Source organism: Falco naumanni, chromosome 7 (assembly GCF_017639655.2).
Source record: "Falco naumanni isolate bFalNau1 chromosome 7, bFalNau1.pat, whole genome shotgun sequence".
Taxonomy (NCBI): domain Eukaryota; kingdom Metazoa; phylum Chordata; class Aves; order Falconiformes; family Falconidae; genus Falco; species Falco naumanni.
In genome coordinates, this window is record NC_054060.1 from 51165765 (window position 1) to 51185034 (window position 19270).

Here is a 19270-nt window from a genome sequence, read left to right on the forward strand (position 1 = left end):
AGACGCAGTGGTTTCAACAACATACAAGGCAACACTAACAAAAGCATGTGGAAGCATAAGTTGAACTCGTTCTTCTGGACTATTCACCTGGATTCTGTAAATAACGTCATCCTTTTTGGCTTGCATTTGATTTGCAGGGCTTGCATTACCACCTGACTGAGTTTCAGTCGCATTACTCCCTCCTTCTGTCCCTAGAAAGCCCACAAGGGCATGCTGTTTACAGGCTGGGATGCTTTGGCTGGAGCTGCTAGAAGAGGGCAGTCCATGCTGCGCGCTGACCCCAGTCTGGCCAGTAGGTTCCATTTGGTTCACCATAGATAGGCGGGATTGGATGGATGATGGGAGGTTACGAAGGGATATCTGACTGGTGGAAGAGCGCCGACAAGGCACAAAGCCTGTTGTGGATGTGCGAAGAGATGAATGACGACTGCCGTAGCAATAAGATGAATGGCTAGCTACTGAGGCACGGGCAGGGGAATGTCTGACAAGGCTTGACTGCACAGAGTGAGAGCTGTGACTCGTGCCTAAAAGTAAAAGATACAGAATCAGGAGAGTTCGATAAAGCCTCCCACACACATTAAATTGCCAACACGCAACTCTCTTTTTTATCTCTTGGATACAAAACTGATAAGTCTAGTCAACAACATCTGAAACAGCTGTATTGCATAAGATCTGTTGCATTTCATATAGCAGAGCATTCAAAGACATTCCATTCATCTTATCTAGAAATTTCATATTTTGTTCAATCCACAATCCATGCAAGACAAGTAGCTTGAAAAATGCTGCAGCCTTGCTCTTCCCACATTAACAACTTGTCTCTTAATATTAACACTTCAGTTTCCCATACAGGCATTAAAGCAGGTAGAGATGTCCATGTTCCAAAATGCTAAATATTCTTTCTTAATATACTTGACTGCATGTTCAAAGACTGAATCAGAAAGTTTCTTAGAACAAAAGCTGTTTTTAAACAAGTTCAGAAAAACTTAATAGAAAAACTCTTAAAGTGGAAAACAGGGATTAGTTTATGAGCACTTGTGTCATTGCTTTTCCTGTACTAAGTACTTGCAGATACCTCTCCACAGCTGATAAACCTAATTATGTTGTGTAAAAAAAGTTCATTCAACTACATACAATTTTATATTCTTTGTGAGTAAAGGCAGTGTTTGGAAAGCTTTTTCTCAGCTTTACTGTTTATCACCTCCTAAGTACAGATCACTGAGGACTCTTGGATAGGATTCAGCCAAAGTACTACGGAAATAGAGAAGCTATTCCACTGTGTAAGTCTGAAATATCAAGACATTCACAAAAAATGACAAGTTTATCATTTGCAGACAACATGACAGAAACAAGAAGATCCAATCTTGAGAGATGCATTATAAAAAGTTATTTAACCTATTTTGCCAGCACAACTATAACCTTATTGCTCAAATCTCTGGGAACCTTGCATTGCATAAAACAGCACTGTAGTTCAAGACAAATACAGTAGTTAACACTACATAATCAAGTCACTTTTGTTTGCTTTTCCTTTTAACTTAGGCCTGATCCAAAGTGGCTATAGGATTATACTTGTACAAAATTGTTGCTTTGTTGTATTTTAACTTTACCCAGAGTGGAGGGATGAGTTGGTGGATGAGCTGCAGGAAGAGCTGTCGGATGAGCTGCAACAGGAGGATGCTGTACTGCTCCAGGTCCCTGCCCTGTAGTTGCATTCCCTCCTCCTTGCGACACGCTGCTCTGCGACTCATTGATAGTTGCATTGTTACTTGTGCAAGAAGCTCCACCTCCAACATCTGAATCTTCAATATTTCCACCACTATTGCAGCCAGCTCCGCAGCCTTTCCTTAGTCTGATAACAAAATGCAATTGACACATGAAGTCAGGATTCTAAGAAATGCCTTATGATGACAGCAAAAGGCTTTACTCAGCCCATTCCACAGCATTCCCTAAAATCAGATAAAACTTGACTTTATTTTATCAGAATATGCTCTGCAAACATAAATGCTGCTGTTTTTTAAGAGATTGCACTTTTCTTCATGACACCTATTCAAGTAACATTTATGGTAAGTCAAATGCTCATATAAAACAGTTTTTGAAAAATTATGCCACCTCTAAGTACAATTAAAATGATAAAATTCTAAATATAAAATGCTGGTAGAACATCCTGGTTATTTTGCAACAATTTAGTAAAATTTATACTCAACACACCAGTCAAGTGTATTCTTATGCTGCAGAATCTTTATCTATACAGATGACCAGCAAAAGGATGTTTGCTGGGGTTTTTTTGTTTGTTCAGTTTTGGTTTTTTTAATGTATTTTCTTGTTACCTTCAGTAATGTATTCACAGTTGTTTGAAGCACCTATTGCAATTATTTGAATCACATATTCTTGTGTGAATTTTGAATATTCAGACAGTAGGTTTGCCAATATTTTCCAGTGTATGTAGCTACATACAGGCTTTTCATCACATTCTTTGCATTAATAAGCTTCAGATAGATACAAAACCCAGAACATTACTCCTCCCTTCAACTCCGATTTTTTATTATTTTTTCCTTCTGTCACACTCAAATACACTGAGTATTCCTTTCTAATTTTATTTGCCCTCGAAATCCAGAATCCAGAAACATATACAGCTTGGATCCAAATACTGTTCTGTGTCACACCTTCGCCCTTCTTTCCACTTTCACTTCCTCTCCATGTGCTGGACAAGCAGATGACAACAGAAGACCAACACCACAGACTACAGTAAGCATGACATATTCTGGGGTGAAGCAGCACTTTCTGCTTTGATGTGCTGTAGATGTCCAAGTGTAAACATAACCATCAGAACAGCTACAGGACTGTTTCAACTACAGCACCAGCTCCTGGAACTGGCAAGAACTGGGATGCACTTTTTGAAATACCACATACAGCTGCCACTGCTGCTTTTGGGGCCACAGTCATAAGGGGCCAGATGTGCAGCAAAAGTTCTCGTGGCCTATGAAATACAGCACAGCAAGAGTTTGTACTGGGTGACCAAGGGGTCACGTGGAAGAGGGAGGATTGTATTATTATTACTCCAGTTACTTGTTCAGAATTTCGTGAGTGTTTATAAATACCCTGTATGTCAGAGCTAGAACTGCTAAAGCCTGCGTTATGCTCTGTATGAGCATACCTTAACAACATTAATATCGGCACTTGCATGCTAAATATTTGCCAGACAGAATTGCAACCAAATAATCCTGATTCTGTGAAGATGGTATTATAGACTGCAAAAAGTGATGGTACTGAAAAAAAATACAAAAGTTGCCTTGTCTTTCATTATTAGACATGACGTAAGAACTAAAGTCATAGTTCTTGCACCTAGACTTTGTTCTGGTTTTTCTGAGCTCTCATTTACATAGGTTTTATTGTATTACTTATATGCCTTGAAGATTAATCCTGTACCAAAGCAGTTGCCATATGCTACAGACGCACCTGAAATAACAATATATGAGCCGTGACTTTCATGTGACTGAATACTATAAATTATGCTGTGTTGGGTATGTATGAGACTAGTTAACGGAATCTGAGGGCATGAACGCACACTAATGAGAACTCATTTCCTCAGCTCACCTGTGCCATGTAGACACTATGAAGTTTCTGATGTTTCCTAAGCTTATAGCTCCCCCAAGAATCTCCTTCAGCTGTTCATGACTATCTGAGTAGGAAGTAGTCAAAGGTGAGACGTAGATTGGGTATCCAATTGGCTGGTCACAAGAGGAGTTGATCATGTTCCTCAGAGCTTGCTTTGCATTTTGGATACTTCCTCTTTCTGGATTACGATTACGCAGGAAGACAAGCTCTTGCTGTTGTCCTGCCCACAGGCCACGCACACACTCCTTATTCACCTGCAAAGGCCAAGTAGAAAGGCTGCGTCAAACAATGAGTGTGTGATGACTGCTTTGCTATACCTGGGCCTTCACAAGTGTATGTAATAATTGCACTGCAGAACTGCAAGCATTCGTAGTCACTTCTAAAGGCTGAACTTATGGACGCAGGCTGCAACCGTGAGAATAAAGCAAGTCTAAGAATGGAATGAGGAGTAAAGTATTTTAACTCAGGAACCGATGGTCTGATTCAATACTTCCACTATATGAGAAGCAGCAGCCCTAGCAATAACAGATCAGTAACAAAAAATAGTGATTTGAGTTGAAGTAGCAGTTTGGTATAGGTATTAAAATAAACCACAACACACTATCACATTGGGGAATGTGCACAAAGCTTACCTTAATGACCCTGAAACTGAGATACCGCTTATTCAGCATAATGATTTTATATTCATTGGTGCCATCATCCATCACGTGACGCAGAGCAAGGAGGGAGGGAGAATTGGAAAGAACTGCACTCCGCCAAGCAGGGTCCCCTTCATGTGCTATAACTAGATTTTCTTCATGGGTTGTTATGGCTTCATAAAGGACAGAAGGATCATCATATTCATCCGGAGAAGTGAAGTGATCCTGTGTCCAAGAACACATGGTTCAGTAAGATATGATTAACATTTCTGATTTTTACACACAGTTACGCCTAACATTTCACACTTCAAACTCCTGAAAGGCTCAGCACATTATGCAAAAATTAGACATAAAAAATATTAGATACAGACTAAAGAATACTGTTAAAGATGACCTCTTTTCAAACAGAATAGTTCTGTTTGCTTGTGTTTGATACTTCTTTTAACCTAAGCAAAACAATCGGAAAGACCTGCTTATTATTGATTCAAGTAAATTTCTGGTTGAGTATTACACTAGACTTATATTTATACTGCCTGCAGAAGCATCTTAGTTTTAGCTTCTTTGCTTATTCACAAGTCTCCAACTGTAGAAAGCACTTAAGTAAAGCACTGATTATTCACTGAGACTGCATCACATAAAGCGATAAGAAGAAAGCCAGTAAGGTTTATCTGTATTTCCTATTAAAAAGGTCACATTAATACTCGATAACAGACTATTTCAGCATCAGATAACTATCACACAGCTTACATTACTACCAGTCAAACACAAAATTTGCAAGTTCAATTCAGTATAAGGTCACATGACTTCCTGATTAAAAAAGGGATAGTGGTTAATAGCTAGATTTCCAACGCTGGCTGAAGCCTGGATATGCTACTGCACTGCAAGTGAATACAAATCATCTTTTATAGATTAATATAATCACATTCAGATTTTTTCTATTGTTAGAGATATTTGTATTTTTCTCATTTTTCATTCTCTGACTTAATTCAAGCCCATTCTGCACAGTATACCCAAATATACTGAGAACACTTGAGAACTGCTGAAGTGGTACTTCTACTGGTTTCAACAATCATTTTGTAATTATTCTACTTCACTACATGTACTCCTAACATACACATTCTGCTAAATCCAGGGAGTTTGTGTTACACAAAAGAGCTGATTCAGTCACTGCTACCTTTGGGGGACTTCTAGATTCTGTAATGAAGGCAAAAAAAGAAACTATTATTAAAAAAGTACAACTAAGATCTGCCTACTTAATATGATTTTCAAGCAATCTGTTTTTTTAGAGTTCCAACACTTTCCCCCCCTTCACAGAGTGCTTATCACTCAGCACATGCTTTTTTGTACTTGCTGAACTTAGTTAATAGACACACCAGTCAGAATTTGAGATTGCTCATCTTTACCCTCAAGTTCACTATGAAGACCAACCCCAATTTTAGCTTCTAGAAAAATCAACCTTCTCGTTCTCACGTGAAACCTTACTGATGGGATCAATGAGCAATGCCAAAGTGTCTGTCATTACAACACTTCAAAGCTAAAACAACAAGAAAAACCGCTCCCATTGGAGAAGAGAGCTGTACAGCTTCAAATGGCATGATAACCTTTTAAGCCAATTACAAACATGTGAGGAGGGGAAAGGGAGGGAAAATATTGAGAGGCTGTTCATAAGGGAATTACCTCTAGATGGGTATGAAACAGGGTTCTCTGATCTACAATTGATGTAACTGTCAAGCTCTGAGCATAAACTGCATTCCCTTCTCCTCTACATAACTTTCCATGCAAGTTACAAGAAAATAAAGGATAATACAGGATATTCCCTCATTTTCAGCTGTCCACATCAATCACATGCCGTTTTGTTCTCTTCCTTTTTCTTTCTCCCAGGCACTTATTTTTAAATAACAAATGCACAGAAATAAGGGGGACTGGACACATCTTCCTGTATAATCTCGCACCTGATGTAGTTTAAGTGACATCCGTATTCCAGGAACCACTACTTTCCTCAGCAACTCCATGTCAGCAAAGATCCATTCATCTCTAATTGAAGATATACGGAAGTCACCCTTAAATAGGGCATGCAGGCCATACAGGAAGGATTCCAGATTACTGTTGGTGGGAGAAGGGCGGGGGGGAGAGGAGGAAAACAGCCCAAATATTAACAGAAATACAAACATATCCACAATTATCATCATTGACAAGCAGAAAATACCAAGTTCTAGAGAAAGGAACATAATTCTTCTCTATAAAGATAGTTTACAAGATAATACAGGGAGAAAAGAACATATGAGTAAGGACATGTGTGTCAGCAAAGCCTGGACACTAGATGTCTATGTGCACTGAACAGGTAACGAAGAAACCATACGTGCAGCAGACTATTTACACAGACTAAATTAACCAGGAGCATTGTGAGGAATGCCTGACTATATTCTGAAGTTTTTTTAAAGAGAAAATGTTTCAGGCAATGTAACAGCACAACGGACCAGTTAAGGAAGGTACGTAGCTTCAGTTGTGCATTCAGTTCAGTTGTACGGAATAAAAAACTTGACAACTTCCTCATGCTTAAAAGGCATTGTTTCTTTTACTAAGCTAAGGTAAGAGTGAAAAATCAGATATGCTCTGATCACTCTTGCAACTGCACATCTGGCAAGACCTTAAGGGGGCAATTAGCTGGTACTCTAGAAGAATTAGTCAGTTTCCCTGAAAGCCAAGTAGGACAGGTTTTACAGTCAGCACCCAGATGACCGATAGCTTCCACATCAAATTAAGCTTCTTTTTATTTATCTATTTTTTTAAAAACCATCACCTTGTGATTTCCTGAAAAAAACAATATTTTACATTGGCTTTCTGAAGTAAGTTGAGACTGTCAGCCTGCAAGAAAGAAGTTGCCATATGATGACAGAGTCGAGCTGAAGGAGATCTGTATGCAACTGCTTGCCACAGACTCCGTTAGACTGTGAAACCCATCACAACGGTCTGGCCTAACTTCCATCAAGACGTGTGTGTTCTTCATTTTAAGAATCTGTCCTCTTCTTCCCCCTATTTCCATATAGGACACATACTTGGAGCAGGAGATGAAGCTTACTTTTAGAACTAAACCAGTTCTTGGTTTTTTTTCATCAGTTATAACTGGTCCTTACTCACACCAGAAAACTCACCTTGCATTAGTTCAATAAAACAAAATGCTCAGAATGAAATTCTCCCTCATTTCCTGTTGTTTGGTTACATTTCCCTAGCCGTTATAATGAAGACAAGTTACATAGCATATCTACATTTAAGGAAAGATGACATTAAATATCTGTTTCTTTTATGAAGAGGCACTCATCTAACACCTAACCTAGGAAACCAGAGAGATTTTGAGGAAGGGAAGCTCATCACAACATCTCATTACCTAGACATATGATGCGAAGCTGTTCCCAACGCTCTCCGCCCCAGAACACACAGTCCGTAACACAATGTCACCAAGGGTGACTCTTTACTTGAATCCAGTGGCTTGTAATACCAAACAAACAAAAAAATAATAGTCAGGTGAATGGAGCAAAGAAATTGCCACAGAAATCCCATTCTGCCAGAAGGAGTAACAAGACCCAAACATACAAAAGTACATAGACTCAAGCATGTGTATGTACCACACCAGTTACTTTTTCTCAGACTTTCCATAGGAATTATTTTTAAAAGTTTTGCAAGTACATAGAATACTTGTAGAGGCAGACACATGCATACTATACTTGAAGTAAGACAAACTGTAAGCTAAACAGATGTATGTGATGTTCCTCATCCATACTGTGTATCTTTCATTCAAACTGTTAATTAGCAAAATTATGAGGTTAAACCAAAAATATTTTCAGCAAATAAAGTGGATTCTCACTTCCTGGTTACGAGTATATAATTCTCAGTCAACTGAAAACTTCCCTGGACTATAGCTTTATTCGGGGGTGGGAGGAGGAAATCACCCTCTGCTCACAGCCAGTAGCAGCTGTACAGGACATACAATGCCCTCGATAACAGCATCATTCATTTAAGTGATTAAACCCAATTCTCAGTATCTACACAAAATATTTCACAAGATTGTGACTTCGAGGGAAACAATTTTCTTTGGCTGTGTGTCACTTCACTGCAAAATACTTTACATCTTACTCCTGTTAAAATGGTCTTTTAAGTAATCTGTTACCTCCAAATTGAAACCAAATTCTGAAGTCTCAAACTTCATTAAAAACAAATTCCAATTACATTTGTCTCTCTAATAGACACATACAGGGCTTTTTTGTACACAGTAAGTCAAGGCTTTCCTCTACAAACATACTAATGTTTCTATTTAAAAAGGTAGAAGGCCTTGGAGAAGGGATAAATGTTTAAATATAGGATGATCTTTTTCCAAGCCAACAATTCCAGTGGTCCAAAGGAAGAGAGTAGTATGACCACTAAGAAAGAAGTAGTCAAGGCTTAAAAGCTGACAACAGGTATTTGGTTTTTGGGGGGATTTGTTTTGGGTTTTTTTTTTATTAAGTTAGGGCTGATTTGTAAGCCCTAGCATCTAAGCACAAAACTTCAATTCTATAAACACACCCTTCTGTATGTAGATACGTATCTGACTAAGATTCTACTGATTCATTTAGGCCAGTAAATGAACATTGATTACTAAACAGGTTAGATCATACACTACTTACAGAATTTGTTTAAATTCACATCTCAGGAGCAGAAGATCAAAAGCAGTAACTACAAAATCATATTTCAATTACAAATCTATTTTAGAAATCAGTATTAAACCAGCCTGTAAGGCAAACCAACAGGGAGAAAAAAAAAATGAGGCCATCCTAGAATGGTAAACTGCTTTCCTCACATGTCCTCCTTACCTTTTCTCTGCGAGAACAGCAATATTCTATCCAGTTCAAATAGATCATACAGAAACTCTCTCTCGAGATCCCTGCTAGACGGTGGTCATAATCCTCATCGATATTGGGGTTAAATGTTGGGTCTACATCAACATAATTGCGGTCTGTGCACAACCGCAGTCCTTCCTGCATCGTCTCATTTGCCAACCATTCCTCTAGCTTGGGGGATGTTGTGACATAATAGATGATTCCCTGAAACAGCAGTAGTTAAAGGCATGAGTCAGTATTGCAACAAGTCAGCAATCTCACTTGTTTGTATTCATTTGCATTATTTTCCTGGTAATGAAGGAAACTGATATACAGTACCATTTATTTAGCTCACAGATGCAAAACATTTGCACAGAACACATACGTGGGTTTGTATACATGCACATTTTTCAAAAACTGTCAAGATTTCTGAAGTATGTACTGCAGGAATAAGGAAAAGAAAAAAGGGTAAGACAGAGCTCACTAATTTTTCAAAACCCGAACAAATACATAGAAATTTTTATCTAGTTAACATGGAGGCTTAGATATTGAGTTTCTAAAGAATTAAAATGCTAGATAAGAGACAAGACAGTTTAACATCCCTGTGTTCGGGGAGCACAACTTGCACATGTGTGTGAATAAGTATCTTGAAAGTATTTCAACCTGGAAATTTTCAGCTGTCTAAAAGAGGGTTATGAAACTTACGAAGCTTATGAAAGATCCCAATTATGAAACTGATGTATCTGAAGGGTTCCAAGGCCTAGAGTCCTCTTACAACTACAGGGGAGGGTTTGAAGGCTTTTTTCTTTATTATTTTATTTAAAAACAAAGATAGGTTTGGACAGCTTTTAAAAGACTGAAGCAGCTTGGCTTTCTCCAAGAGAAACACAGTTTATTTAACTTTTCATTTACAACACAGCTATTGCATCTGGGTAAAAGCTTCCAAACTTCTACTCCAGCTTCAGCAGGAAGGTGTCCTCTCTCTGTTCTCAACTACAGGGTCATTGTCCTGCTCATGCACCAGAGTATCAAGTAACCATCAGTACAGCAAACTACCCTTCGTTGACAAGGGTGTTCATACATCTATAGTATTCCTTGCATGAAAGGCATTAGAAGTTCAAGGCATTAAGCAGTTCCCAGATGTAATCCAGCCTACCTCCCCCCAAGGACTGTACTGATCTGAATCATACCTTCACATAGTAAGTGGTGAGAATTTTACGGAGATCAAAGACTTGAAGCATGGAAGCCGCACTGTTGTCAGTGATGCTGTAACCCTCCAGAACATACTTTGTCACAAGCACTTCCCAAGCCAGCCAACGCTGCCCAAAGGCAGCATTAAAGGAAAGCATGTGAGGAAGGTGGCCTGGTTCACAGCAACAAAAGCCTTCATCTTCCTCTACACCTTCAGTGATGGCCTCTACTTCTCGTTGCTGGCAATAAGTTCCTTAGTAGAAAACAGAGGAAAGAGTTGGACGCTTTTTACAATTGCTTTAATGTTATCTTGTGTTTAAGTGTTTAGAACCCAACCCATCTCCAACTACATTTCTGTAACACCAAGTGAACTATCTGCCAATGAACACAAAAGATTTGGATAACTTAATTCAGCAGTCCTCAAACTACAGCCCGCGGGCCGGACACAGCCCCCCAGTGTCCTCAATCCGGCCCCCGGTATTTACAGACACCCCCCCCCGGGGGTTGGGGGGGAAACCAAGCAGCTGCAGATGGCTGCCTGCCACTGCATCCGTGCGCCGGCCCCCTGGCTTAATTTATCACTGTAGATCACGTTTTAGTTACATGTCCCTTAAGACTCAATTACGGTAGCCATGTTGCACTAAAGTGGGAAGAAAGACTTGGCGTGAACCCTGCTAGAGCAAGCTAGTTTTCCTCACAAGTGACAGGGGCATAAAGAGGCCCTATGGCCCATTTTCAAAGCAATTTTCAGGATGGAACTGAAAAAACCTTAAAAGTTTCTAAAGCAGAAGTCCACTTTTTAGTAGAGACAGTTAAGGAAGTGTAACATACTCACCTCTGAATTCAAGCCCTCTCAGCTGGAAGGTGACCAAGCCATTTCCTATCTCTATAAGGTGTACTAGTGCATTGAGGTAGTCAGAGGCTAGGATGAAGCAGTCCCCAGTACTATAGTTTCCCCACCGACCCAAAAGCAAGTCACCACACAGGCTGTGCTGAAGGGAACGGGTTAAATGTTCATAGAAGATTGAATTCAGGTTGTTATCATCTGAACCTGCAGAAGATTGGATTTGGATTATTATCTGAACCCACAGAAAATCATCAAGCTTGAATGTCAATTATTTCACATTAAATCCTACAATTTAACAGCAACATTGTTTCAAGGTCATTCTCCATGCCCCACAACCTCTTTTTTTTTTTTTTTTTAAGGAACAACTATTCCAAATGAGTGGTAAGTGACATCTAGTATTTTTGACCAATTTTTTTCCCTTCTTAGTCACTCCATTTTCCAAAATATTCCCTCAGTTCCACTCACACATCTCCAACGAATGTATTCCACGTAATGACGCACAAAAGCAAATGAGCACAGAAGCATCTCAGTAATGACTGTTGTACTGATCTCATCACCATGACATTGAGACACCTTCAAAGAGCATTTGGCTTTTTTCAATTACTTAAGAGTGAAAAGCAAAACAGCTTAATGCATACTCTAATTATAAAGTAGTAAAGCAGGCACACACAAAGGTAAGGGGGAAAACAAAAAAGCTTATAGGAGAGACTAAAGAATAAAGCAGGAGATTATGGAGGAGAAAACACTAGACAGAACAACAGGAAGGCAGGAGAAGATCAGAGGGCAAACTGATCATAAATCCTACAAAAATCCTGTGAAAGCCATTTACATTTGAAAAAGAAAGCACTATCCAAACTCTTCCCCTCCAAAAAAGGAAACCATTAAAATCAGACTAAGGAAAGCTACCTGGATTTCGATCCAGCTGCGAAGCCAGTCTTGTATTTGAGTGATCCACACGCTTTGTGCTGAAAATAAAATAAAGCATACTTCATACAATGTATTACTGTAAGAAAATTGAAGGGAAGGAACTACTAACAGAATAAACATTGTAAAAAAAATAATCACAGTGAAATAATTTCATAAAGTTACTTTAAATTTATTTTATATGCAAATGTGCTGTTCTTCTCATACATAAAAGTATTTCCTGTCTGTAACAGCACTATAATCCAATATCTAATAAAGTTTGTCCATAGAATGACCTTTAACTTTAGATGTAAGCATATACATTTTTGATAGATACCATAAAACTTTGCCACAAGTAAACTTAAAACCAATTACATCAGCACAGCTAACATTCCAGTAGACTTTACTGAAAGGGCAATTTTCAGAAAATTATTATTTCATTGGCTGAAGTTACAACTTTAACACTCTAATGTAAGATTTGGAACATTGTATTTAAACTGTCCAAGTGTTAGAAGGAAAAAACAGCAATAAAGTAGTGAAATGAAAAATTAATTCTCCAGAAATACCAGAACTATCTGTGCTGTTTATCTAACATTTTAATGGTCTGATACTCCATCAGCAACAGCAGACTTCAGAGAAATAAATGACAGAAAGGTATAATCCAACATGAAAAATCTTTTACTACCGGTCCCACCCTGATAAAGATTTACTTTAAATATTTTTATATTGAGGTTAGCCAGTTTTAACTGTGACAGGATATGAAGCAATAATGAACATAGGTCAAATATAGTTACAAACTGTCCCCTCAAAATCTTTCTGTGTATCAATTCATTTTCTGATTAAAATTGCACATTACAATACCGTAATTTTTATATTCAAAACAATTACCAGAATGGCATAGCTCTAAGTAGAAATTACTTACTAAGATAAAGCAAATGTTGCTAGTATAAAAAACAGCTGCTACAGTTTTTCAGAAACAAGTTCACTGAAAACTTGCAGTGCTAGTTTTCTCTGGGGAAAAAAATAGCAGCACTTGCAGGAAAAAAACCAAAAAACCCTAAACATACAACAAAAAAACCAAACCAGCACATCTAGCCATAGCTACATTATTAAAAACAAAGGACAAACTTTCAAGGTCTTATTTCACCTACTTGTAGTCTCTTTCCCAGAATTTGACAGGCCTGGCATATGAAGTGATGAATATTGCACTTCCCAGAAAAGGATTCAGTGGAGTAGAGAAGAAAGCTGACACAGCTGCTTGGACAAACAACATTGCAGAATCTTTATGATAACTGCATTAAGGAAAACAAAGGAACAACTGCTTTCTCTTCAGGCTTCTGTGATAGTACCCAAAATAGACAGCAACACCAGTTAAGAGCAAAACAAGAGCTCAAAGAATTTTTATGCAAAGTATCTTTACAGTACCTCCAGCAATAAGGATATTATTTTTGTTTTTAAAAACAGAAGTGAGTGAAAATTTGGCACTAGACATGGTAGTCATTCGCTTTCTCAAATTTCTACAGAGAATACTAACTCAATGGTCCATTCAAACTAGTCTACAGAAGCTTAAAATGCAAAAACTCAAGAACTAAAATCACCATGACAGTTGAAAAAAGGGAATGACTGTCAGAAGAAAAGCTGTGTCACTTTCAGAATTAAGTAACTCCTGCTCTATGATTCTTATGTCAGGATTCTATTCTTACCCTATCTGATACTGTACAATTAATAGCACTGTAGCAAGGCAGAAGAGTGTGCAGTTTTTCATAAATACTCACTAGACAAACCTGTTTGTTCAGTAGATTCAACCCATAATACATAATCCATTATAATGCAACGTTCAGAAGTTATAAGTACATGACTTCAGGAAAAAGTCTGTATTTTCAAAGGATACGTGGCACAGCAAAGGGCTGGGCAAAAGCATGGAAGGCAGATCCCCATGTGATCTGCCAAGGAGCAATGTAGGTATACACAAACCTCAATTTATAAAAGAGTTCCCAAAGCTACAGGAAGAAAAAGAAGAAAAATTTAGTGATTTGTCAGAATCAGCATGTTTTGCAGTACACAAATATCCTGAGGAATTTACTGGTCACCAGAGTTCTTACTGGTCTAACAGAAGCCTTGAGACTTACAAAAAGGATGCAACAATGAAGCAAGTAACATAATATGCATTTCCTTGCTCTGCTAACAGAAACTCAAGATGCTTAGCAAGTTACATGTGCTTTCTCAAGCAAACATAACTGCTTCGGGAAGGATAAGTCTTAGCTGTCTTATAGCATATTGATTACAGTACCAATAGGACCGATGACCTGCAAGATTACCTATCAGTTAGGACTATCTGTTTTCCCTTTTGGATGACCTGAAATACCTAGAAATAGAGTTAAAGTTACCTTGCTGAAGAGTATGGACATGAAGAAGAGATCTAGCAGCATGGTCTCAGTAAAACTTTTGTAATCAAAAGTAAAGAAGAGCACTGTGAAAATAACAGTGACATACTGGCACGTTGGGCTACTGAATGATGAACGCAGTAACTTCAAGCCAGCTATGGTGATCATTAAAGCACCCAACCTGTACAAGAAATTCACACAAAACAGTTACTTATCTGCTGTCCAAAAGGGGTTTAAAGATCACCTAAATTGTTGCTGTCATGCAATGCCAATCTCTTCAAACATAGGGTTTAGATTTGGGTTTGTTTTTAGAGTTGGGCAGGGTTTGTGTGTGTTTTTGTTTGGTGGTGGTTATTTTGTTTGTTTGTTTTTTAAAGACTACTTCAGATTTCAAATTTTTTTAAAGGTTACTATCCAGGTCTTTCCATCAGTATTCTCAAGCCAATCAGTGTTCAAGAATTAGAACTATTTGTAAGAGCCTTGCTAACAAAAATCAACAACAACAAAAAAAAAGAAATATCTTTGTACTCTGAACAGAACTAACCTGGTTTTTAATTTAGGTTACGAACACTGAGCTGCTAGAAGTGCTCTGGATTCATCAGCAAGAGGATGTTAATAAACATTGCATTATCATTATTTCCTGCATGACTATACTGCTCTAGCTTATACTGGAGGAACCACAACTTAATGATAAACTTACTTATTATTTCTGAAAAAGAATATCACTGTGACAGATTAAAGGGTTATAAAAATAACATTAAAGTAGTGTAACAGCAATATTCCTCCCAAAGGTCTTGTAATGACAAGCATAATAAACCCAAAAGCAAGAACTTACTAGATCCAGGGATTATTAAACTTCAAAAAAACCAAACCCACAGCCCAAAAAATCCAAACCACACCCCAAATACATATTTCATTTTGTTTCAATATTTATTTTCTCTACAGCCCTTCTGTTCTAAATCAACAGAACTTCAAATCACAGAAAGCCACCTAGTCACTGTTCTTGAAGGCAAAAAATGAAGGGCCTATTGCTGAACTCATTTGCTGAGACAGATACACCGCTCAAAGGATTATAACTAAGGCTAAATTTAAGAGGCAATGTGCAATTCCATCTGGATACAGATTATACTTGGGGGCTGGAAAGCCTAGGGAACTCCTTAATGAGAGCAGAAAGCTGCAGAGGGGTTGCAAGCTGGCACACCAACTCAGGACATATTACACAAGACTTAAGTTTACACCTGACAAAATACCAGAACATATTGTCACTATTTTGACCTTGCAGGCCAGATAATCACATTATAGGCTCTGAAGATCAACAAGTAAATTCTGATATCACATTACTAGATAATTCTGCAAACTGCAGTCTTTATAATATATGCTATGAATTGAATGATTTATCTCCATGGGGGTTCCTAGTTAACACTGCAATACTCATTCAGTTTAAGTCAAAATGACTTGGTTCTGTAAGAGCTTTCAAATAAGGAAAAAAACTTTATTCCTTGCCTTAGTTTTAAGGCAATGGCAATAACTGTCTTCCCAACAAGGCCAGAACTATTTAATTTCCCACTACAGCAGACATACTGGGATTACTTGATAGACTTTTCTACTTACTCAGTATCCAGTTTCTTTGGACTAGCAATATTCTTAGCGCTGCTACTAAGCTCATTGAGGACTATCAGTGGATAGATAACATTCTTCTCTACAAAAAGGAGCCAAATGTGAAGTTTCTCAAACCACATAACATGTGCAGCATCTATCAAGATATGTTAAGAAGAAATAATCAGATTGCACTGTCACATCAAACGCAGCTAACAGAATAAGTCTTGATCCAAGTAATGTGTGGAGCCAAATACTAACTGTACTCTCATAATAGACTTTCATGGTTTTATTTAACTGAAATAAAGAGAAGCTCTTTCTAAGCAACTGTTGGTAGCCCCAGTAGTTTTTGCACTGATACACATCTATATAAAACATGTTATGATACAACAGTTTGCAAGCCATTTGCTTACTGCACGTAGCAGGAAACAAATTGGCTTGCCACCTCATCAGTAATTTCAGCACCGATACTGATGAAGCTGTTTGACATAACACGTTTTACCTCATGCAAAATAATGTTTTCCAACTATATTCAAACGGAAAGATTTCTGGTTTATGACTTTACAATACAGAATAGCATACATAGCCTGTCAACATAAACATCTGAGACTTAAGAACTTTTCACACTTCTACAATAATGACAAAATACATAATAGGATTGAAGTTTCAAAATAATACAAATGAGAATAATGAGAAAATTTATTTTACAAGGCAGCACAGATACAGCTGGAAGAACCTATCTCAAAGGTTATGTTAAACATTGCTGCATGCATAATGGGTTAGAGGAATACTTGAAAGAGCCTAGAAAAAGGCCCACACCTCTTCATTGCTATGAATGACTGAATGAGCCCCAGCAAAATCAGGAGTTCCTTTTCTACAACAGAAGCCATAAGGACTCTTAGTCATTGACACGGCATGAATTCTCCTTAAGAAGTTACAAGGACCAAACTAGGAGAAACTACAAACTTATATTTAGCATTACTGGATATGACTTTCATCTTTCCTGATAATATTCCTACACATGGAAATGCTGAAGTTGGTAACCACAAAAGGTCACCGACTGTAGCTTCTCTAGTTATGCAGATTAAAAAAAAAAATCTAAGGCATACAATTGCATTTTTCACTTCTTTCTCCAAATAGTGTTTGGCATCATATTGGAATTACTACTCATATTTATCCATCAGTATACCCAAACACTGAAAAAAAGCCCACAATTTAGACATCAGTGAAAACACCACACTGCATAACCGCTACAAAGGTAGCAAGTTTGCAAATCAATTCTGATAGTTCTATGCTCCTGAAAGCAGCAGAATGCTCACTTCCTTTCCGTTACTGTCTTACCTTGAAAACTGAAGAGACAAAACAAAATAGCTTCAGTTGTTTCTAAGACACTTTTGATAGAAATTTCTTAAGCTTGCTGTTAACAATAAAAATGTTACAATAGTGGAGACCCCACAATCTACTGCTGTGTTTATTCATACTGGAAAACTGATCAGCAGTATAACTAAATACGTATTTTCTGCAGCCTCCAGGGAAAGCTTTCATGGAAATTTAGACTTCAACACAAAGTGCAAGTGAACGTCTATGTGGATCCATTAGCAAAACTGGTTCCTTAGTGTGTTTTTCCATCAGCAGGCTGCTTGCACTGCCTTCTGTTGTTGAAACATGTCAACACTACCATTAAGACTCAAATCCATGCCAAGATGGAATCTCTGACAGTATTCAACATACCTAATCCTCTAATACATTTGAAAACTCCTAACTTGAAGAAATAGCTAGTGAAACACACTCTACCTTCATAAAAAAGTTATGATGGCAATCATTTGCAACTTAAGATTTTGAAGATTGTTTTAACAGAACTGCTCTGAGAGAATGTTACCATTACTAGTTAAGAGATACATAACATGTTGTGGAATCAAAGCATGAGGAACCGAGAAACTATGACTCTTAAATTAGATGTCATTAAATACTCCATTTAATAATGAATAATACAGAAAAGAGGTTAAGCATATCAATGGGTAACACAAGTTGGTCAGCAACTACAGCAAATTGAAAAAAGTGCCATGAATTATACTTACTTCGGACTTCAAACTGATAATATTCCTTGGTTTTCAGCAGCGGGTGAGAAAAGCAATGCCAAGGAAGTTGCTTTCGGAGTTGAGGCAGAACATAATGGGTCACAAAGCCTACCGTACCCACCAATGCATAGAGAACATAACTTAAAATAGGCTGAAAGAAGAGTTGAAGAAATTAAGGTTTGTGTTTTATAAACAAAATAATCACTAATAATGCAATGCCTTTTCCATAATTTAGGCAAGTACTCCTGTAATAGTAAGCTGTCAATTTTTTCATGAGAAGCTTTACTACCAACTTTAAGATCAAACAAGAAATGCCTGTGAGAGAATAAATCATCTATTTCTAATAATTTTTCACTAAGTTGAAAAGTATTTTAAAGTAGAAATAGTACACCAATCTTTCTTCGTAGTCCATTGCTTCTGACCCACCTGTATTTTATAAATTATGAAACTATTATCCTCTAAAGGCTGAGTCTAATTTAGATTTTCATCCCCTGGATAAAAGGGGGTATAAGCATAAGGAAAAACTAATCATTAATCTTATATTCTGTTGAGAAGCAGGTGGATCAGAAGCCTACCACCAAGACCAAGCTCACAGAAGTCACAAAATACTATTAAATTAACATGCCATGAAGACTGGATTTCACAGTAAGACTTTTATACATTAAAAATTTCTCAAAAATTTCTAGGTATGTCATAGCAAAATTAGGATTGTATTACATTGTTATAAGCTCTTGATTCAGAAATTCTGTGAATCCTAAGCCCATTGAACTATACAGCTGGTGAAGAGCATACTGCCAAGTTTCTCAAACTTGGGAGAAAGCAACATTCGAAAGGAGTGTTGAAGTCCAGCCATACAACAGAAGAGAAGTTTTCCTTACGGAAAAAACCCTAGTACACCTGCTTACGTACTGCGCCTGAAAACCTGAAGCTACCTAGATACATAATGCTTTTGAAAATTAGTTTCTTTCTTTAACTTCAGGCGGCAGCAGAAAAGCAAAATCCTTCTCAAACACGTGCAAGAAACTTTCATTTGCCTGACATATGGCTATTCACAAGCTAAACAATGGTTCCATTACAGGAATGCAAAACCAAGAAATTCAGTAACTCCAGCTCTTCAGGCAAATGACTTAGATAAAATTAAGCACAGGATCTGGTCCCATGTCATCAT

General features: G+C 37.7%; 1 protein-coding gene across 9 annotated transcripts in view; it reads right to left on the minus strand.

Moving 5' to 3' along the window:
* Positions 1-19270, minus strand: part of PCNX1 (pecanex 1) — a 92033-nt gene that overhangs the window by 9987 nt on the left and 62776 nt on the right. For 8 of the 9 annotated variants that reach the window (XM_040602155.1, XM_040602153.1, XM_040602157.1 and 5 more), the window contains 15 exons: positions 18103-18253; positions 16040-16181; positions 14432-14609; positions 13936-14044; positions 13196-13325; positions 12048-12106; positions 11130-11345; positions 10294-10547; positions 9098-9328; positions 7636-7736; positions 6203-6353; positions 4245-4475; positions 3592-3866; positions 1605-1846; positions 88-524 (listed from right to left, as the gene is read on the minus strand). In XM_040602155.1, coding sequence (XP_040458089.1) covers positions 88-524; positions 1605-1846; positions 3592-3866; positions 4245-4475; positions 6203-6353; positions 7636-7736; positions 9098-9328; positions 10294-10547; positions 11130-11345; positions 12048-12106; positions 13196-13325; positions 13936-14044; positions 14432-14609; positions 16040-16181; positions 18103-18253 — 2907 coding nt within the window. The remainder of the gene's footprint in view (positions 1-87; positions 525-1604; positions 1847-3591; positions 3867-4244; positions 4476-6202; positions 6354-7635; positions 7737-9097; positions 9329-10293; positions 10548-11129; positions 11346-12047; positions 12107-13195; positions 13326-13935; positions 14045-14431; positions 14610-16039; positions 16182-18102; positions 18254-19270) is intronic. The other variant, XM_040602160.1, reaches the window with a different exon arrangement.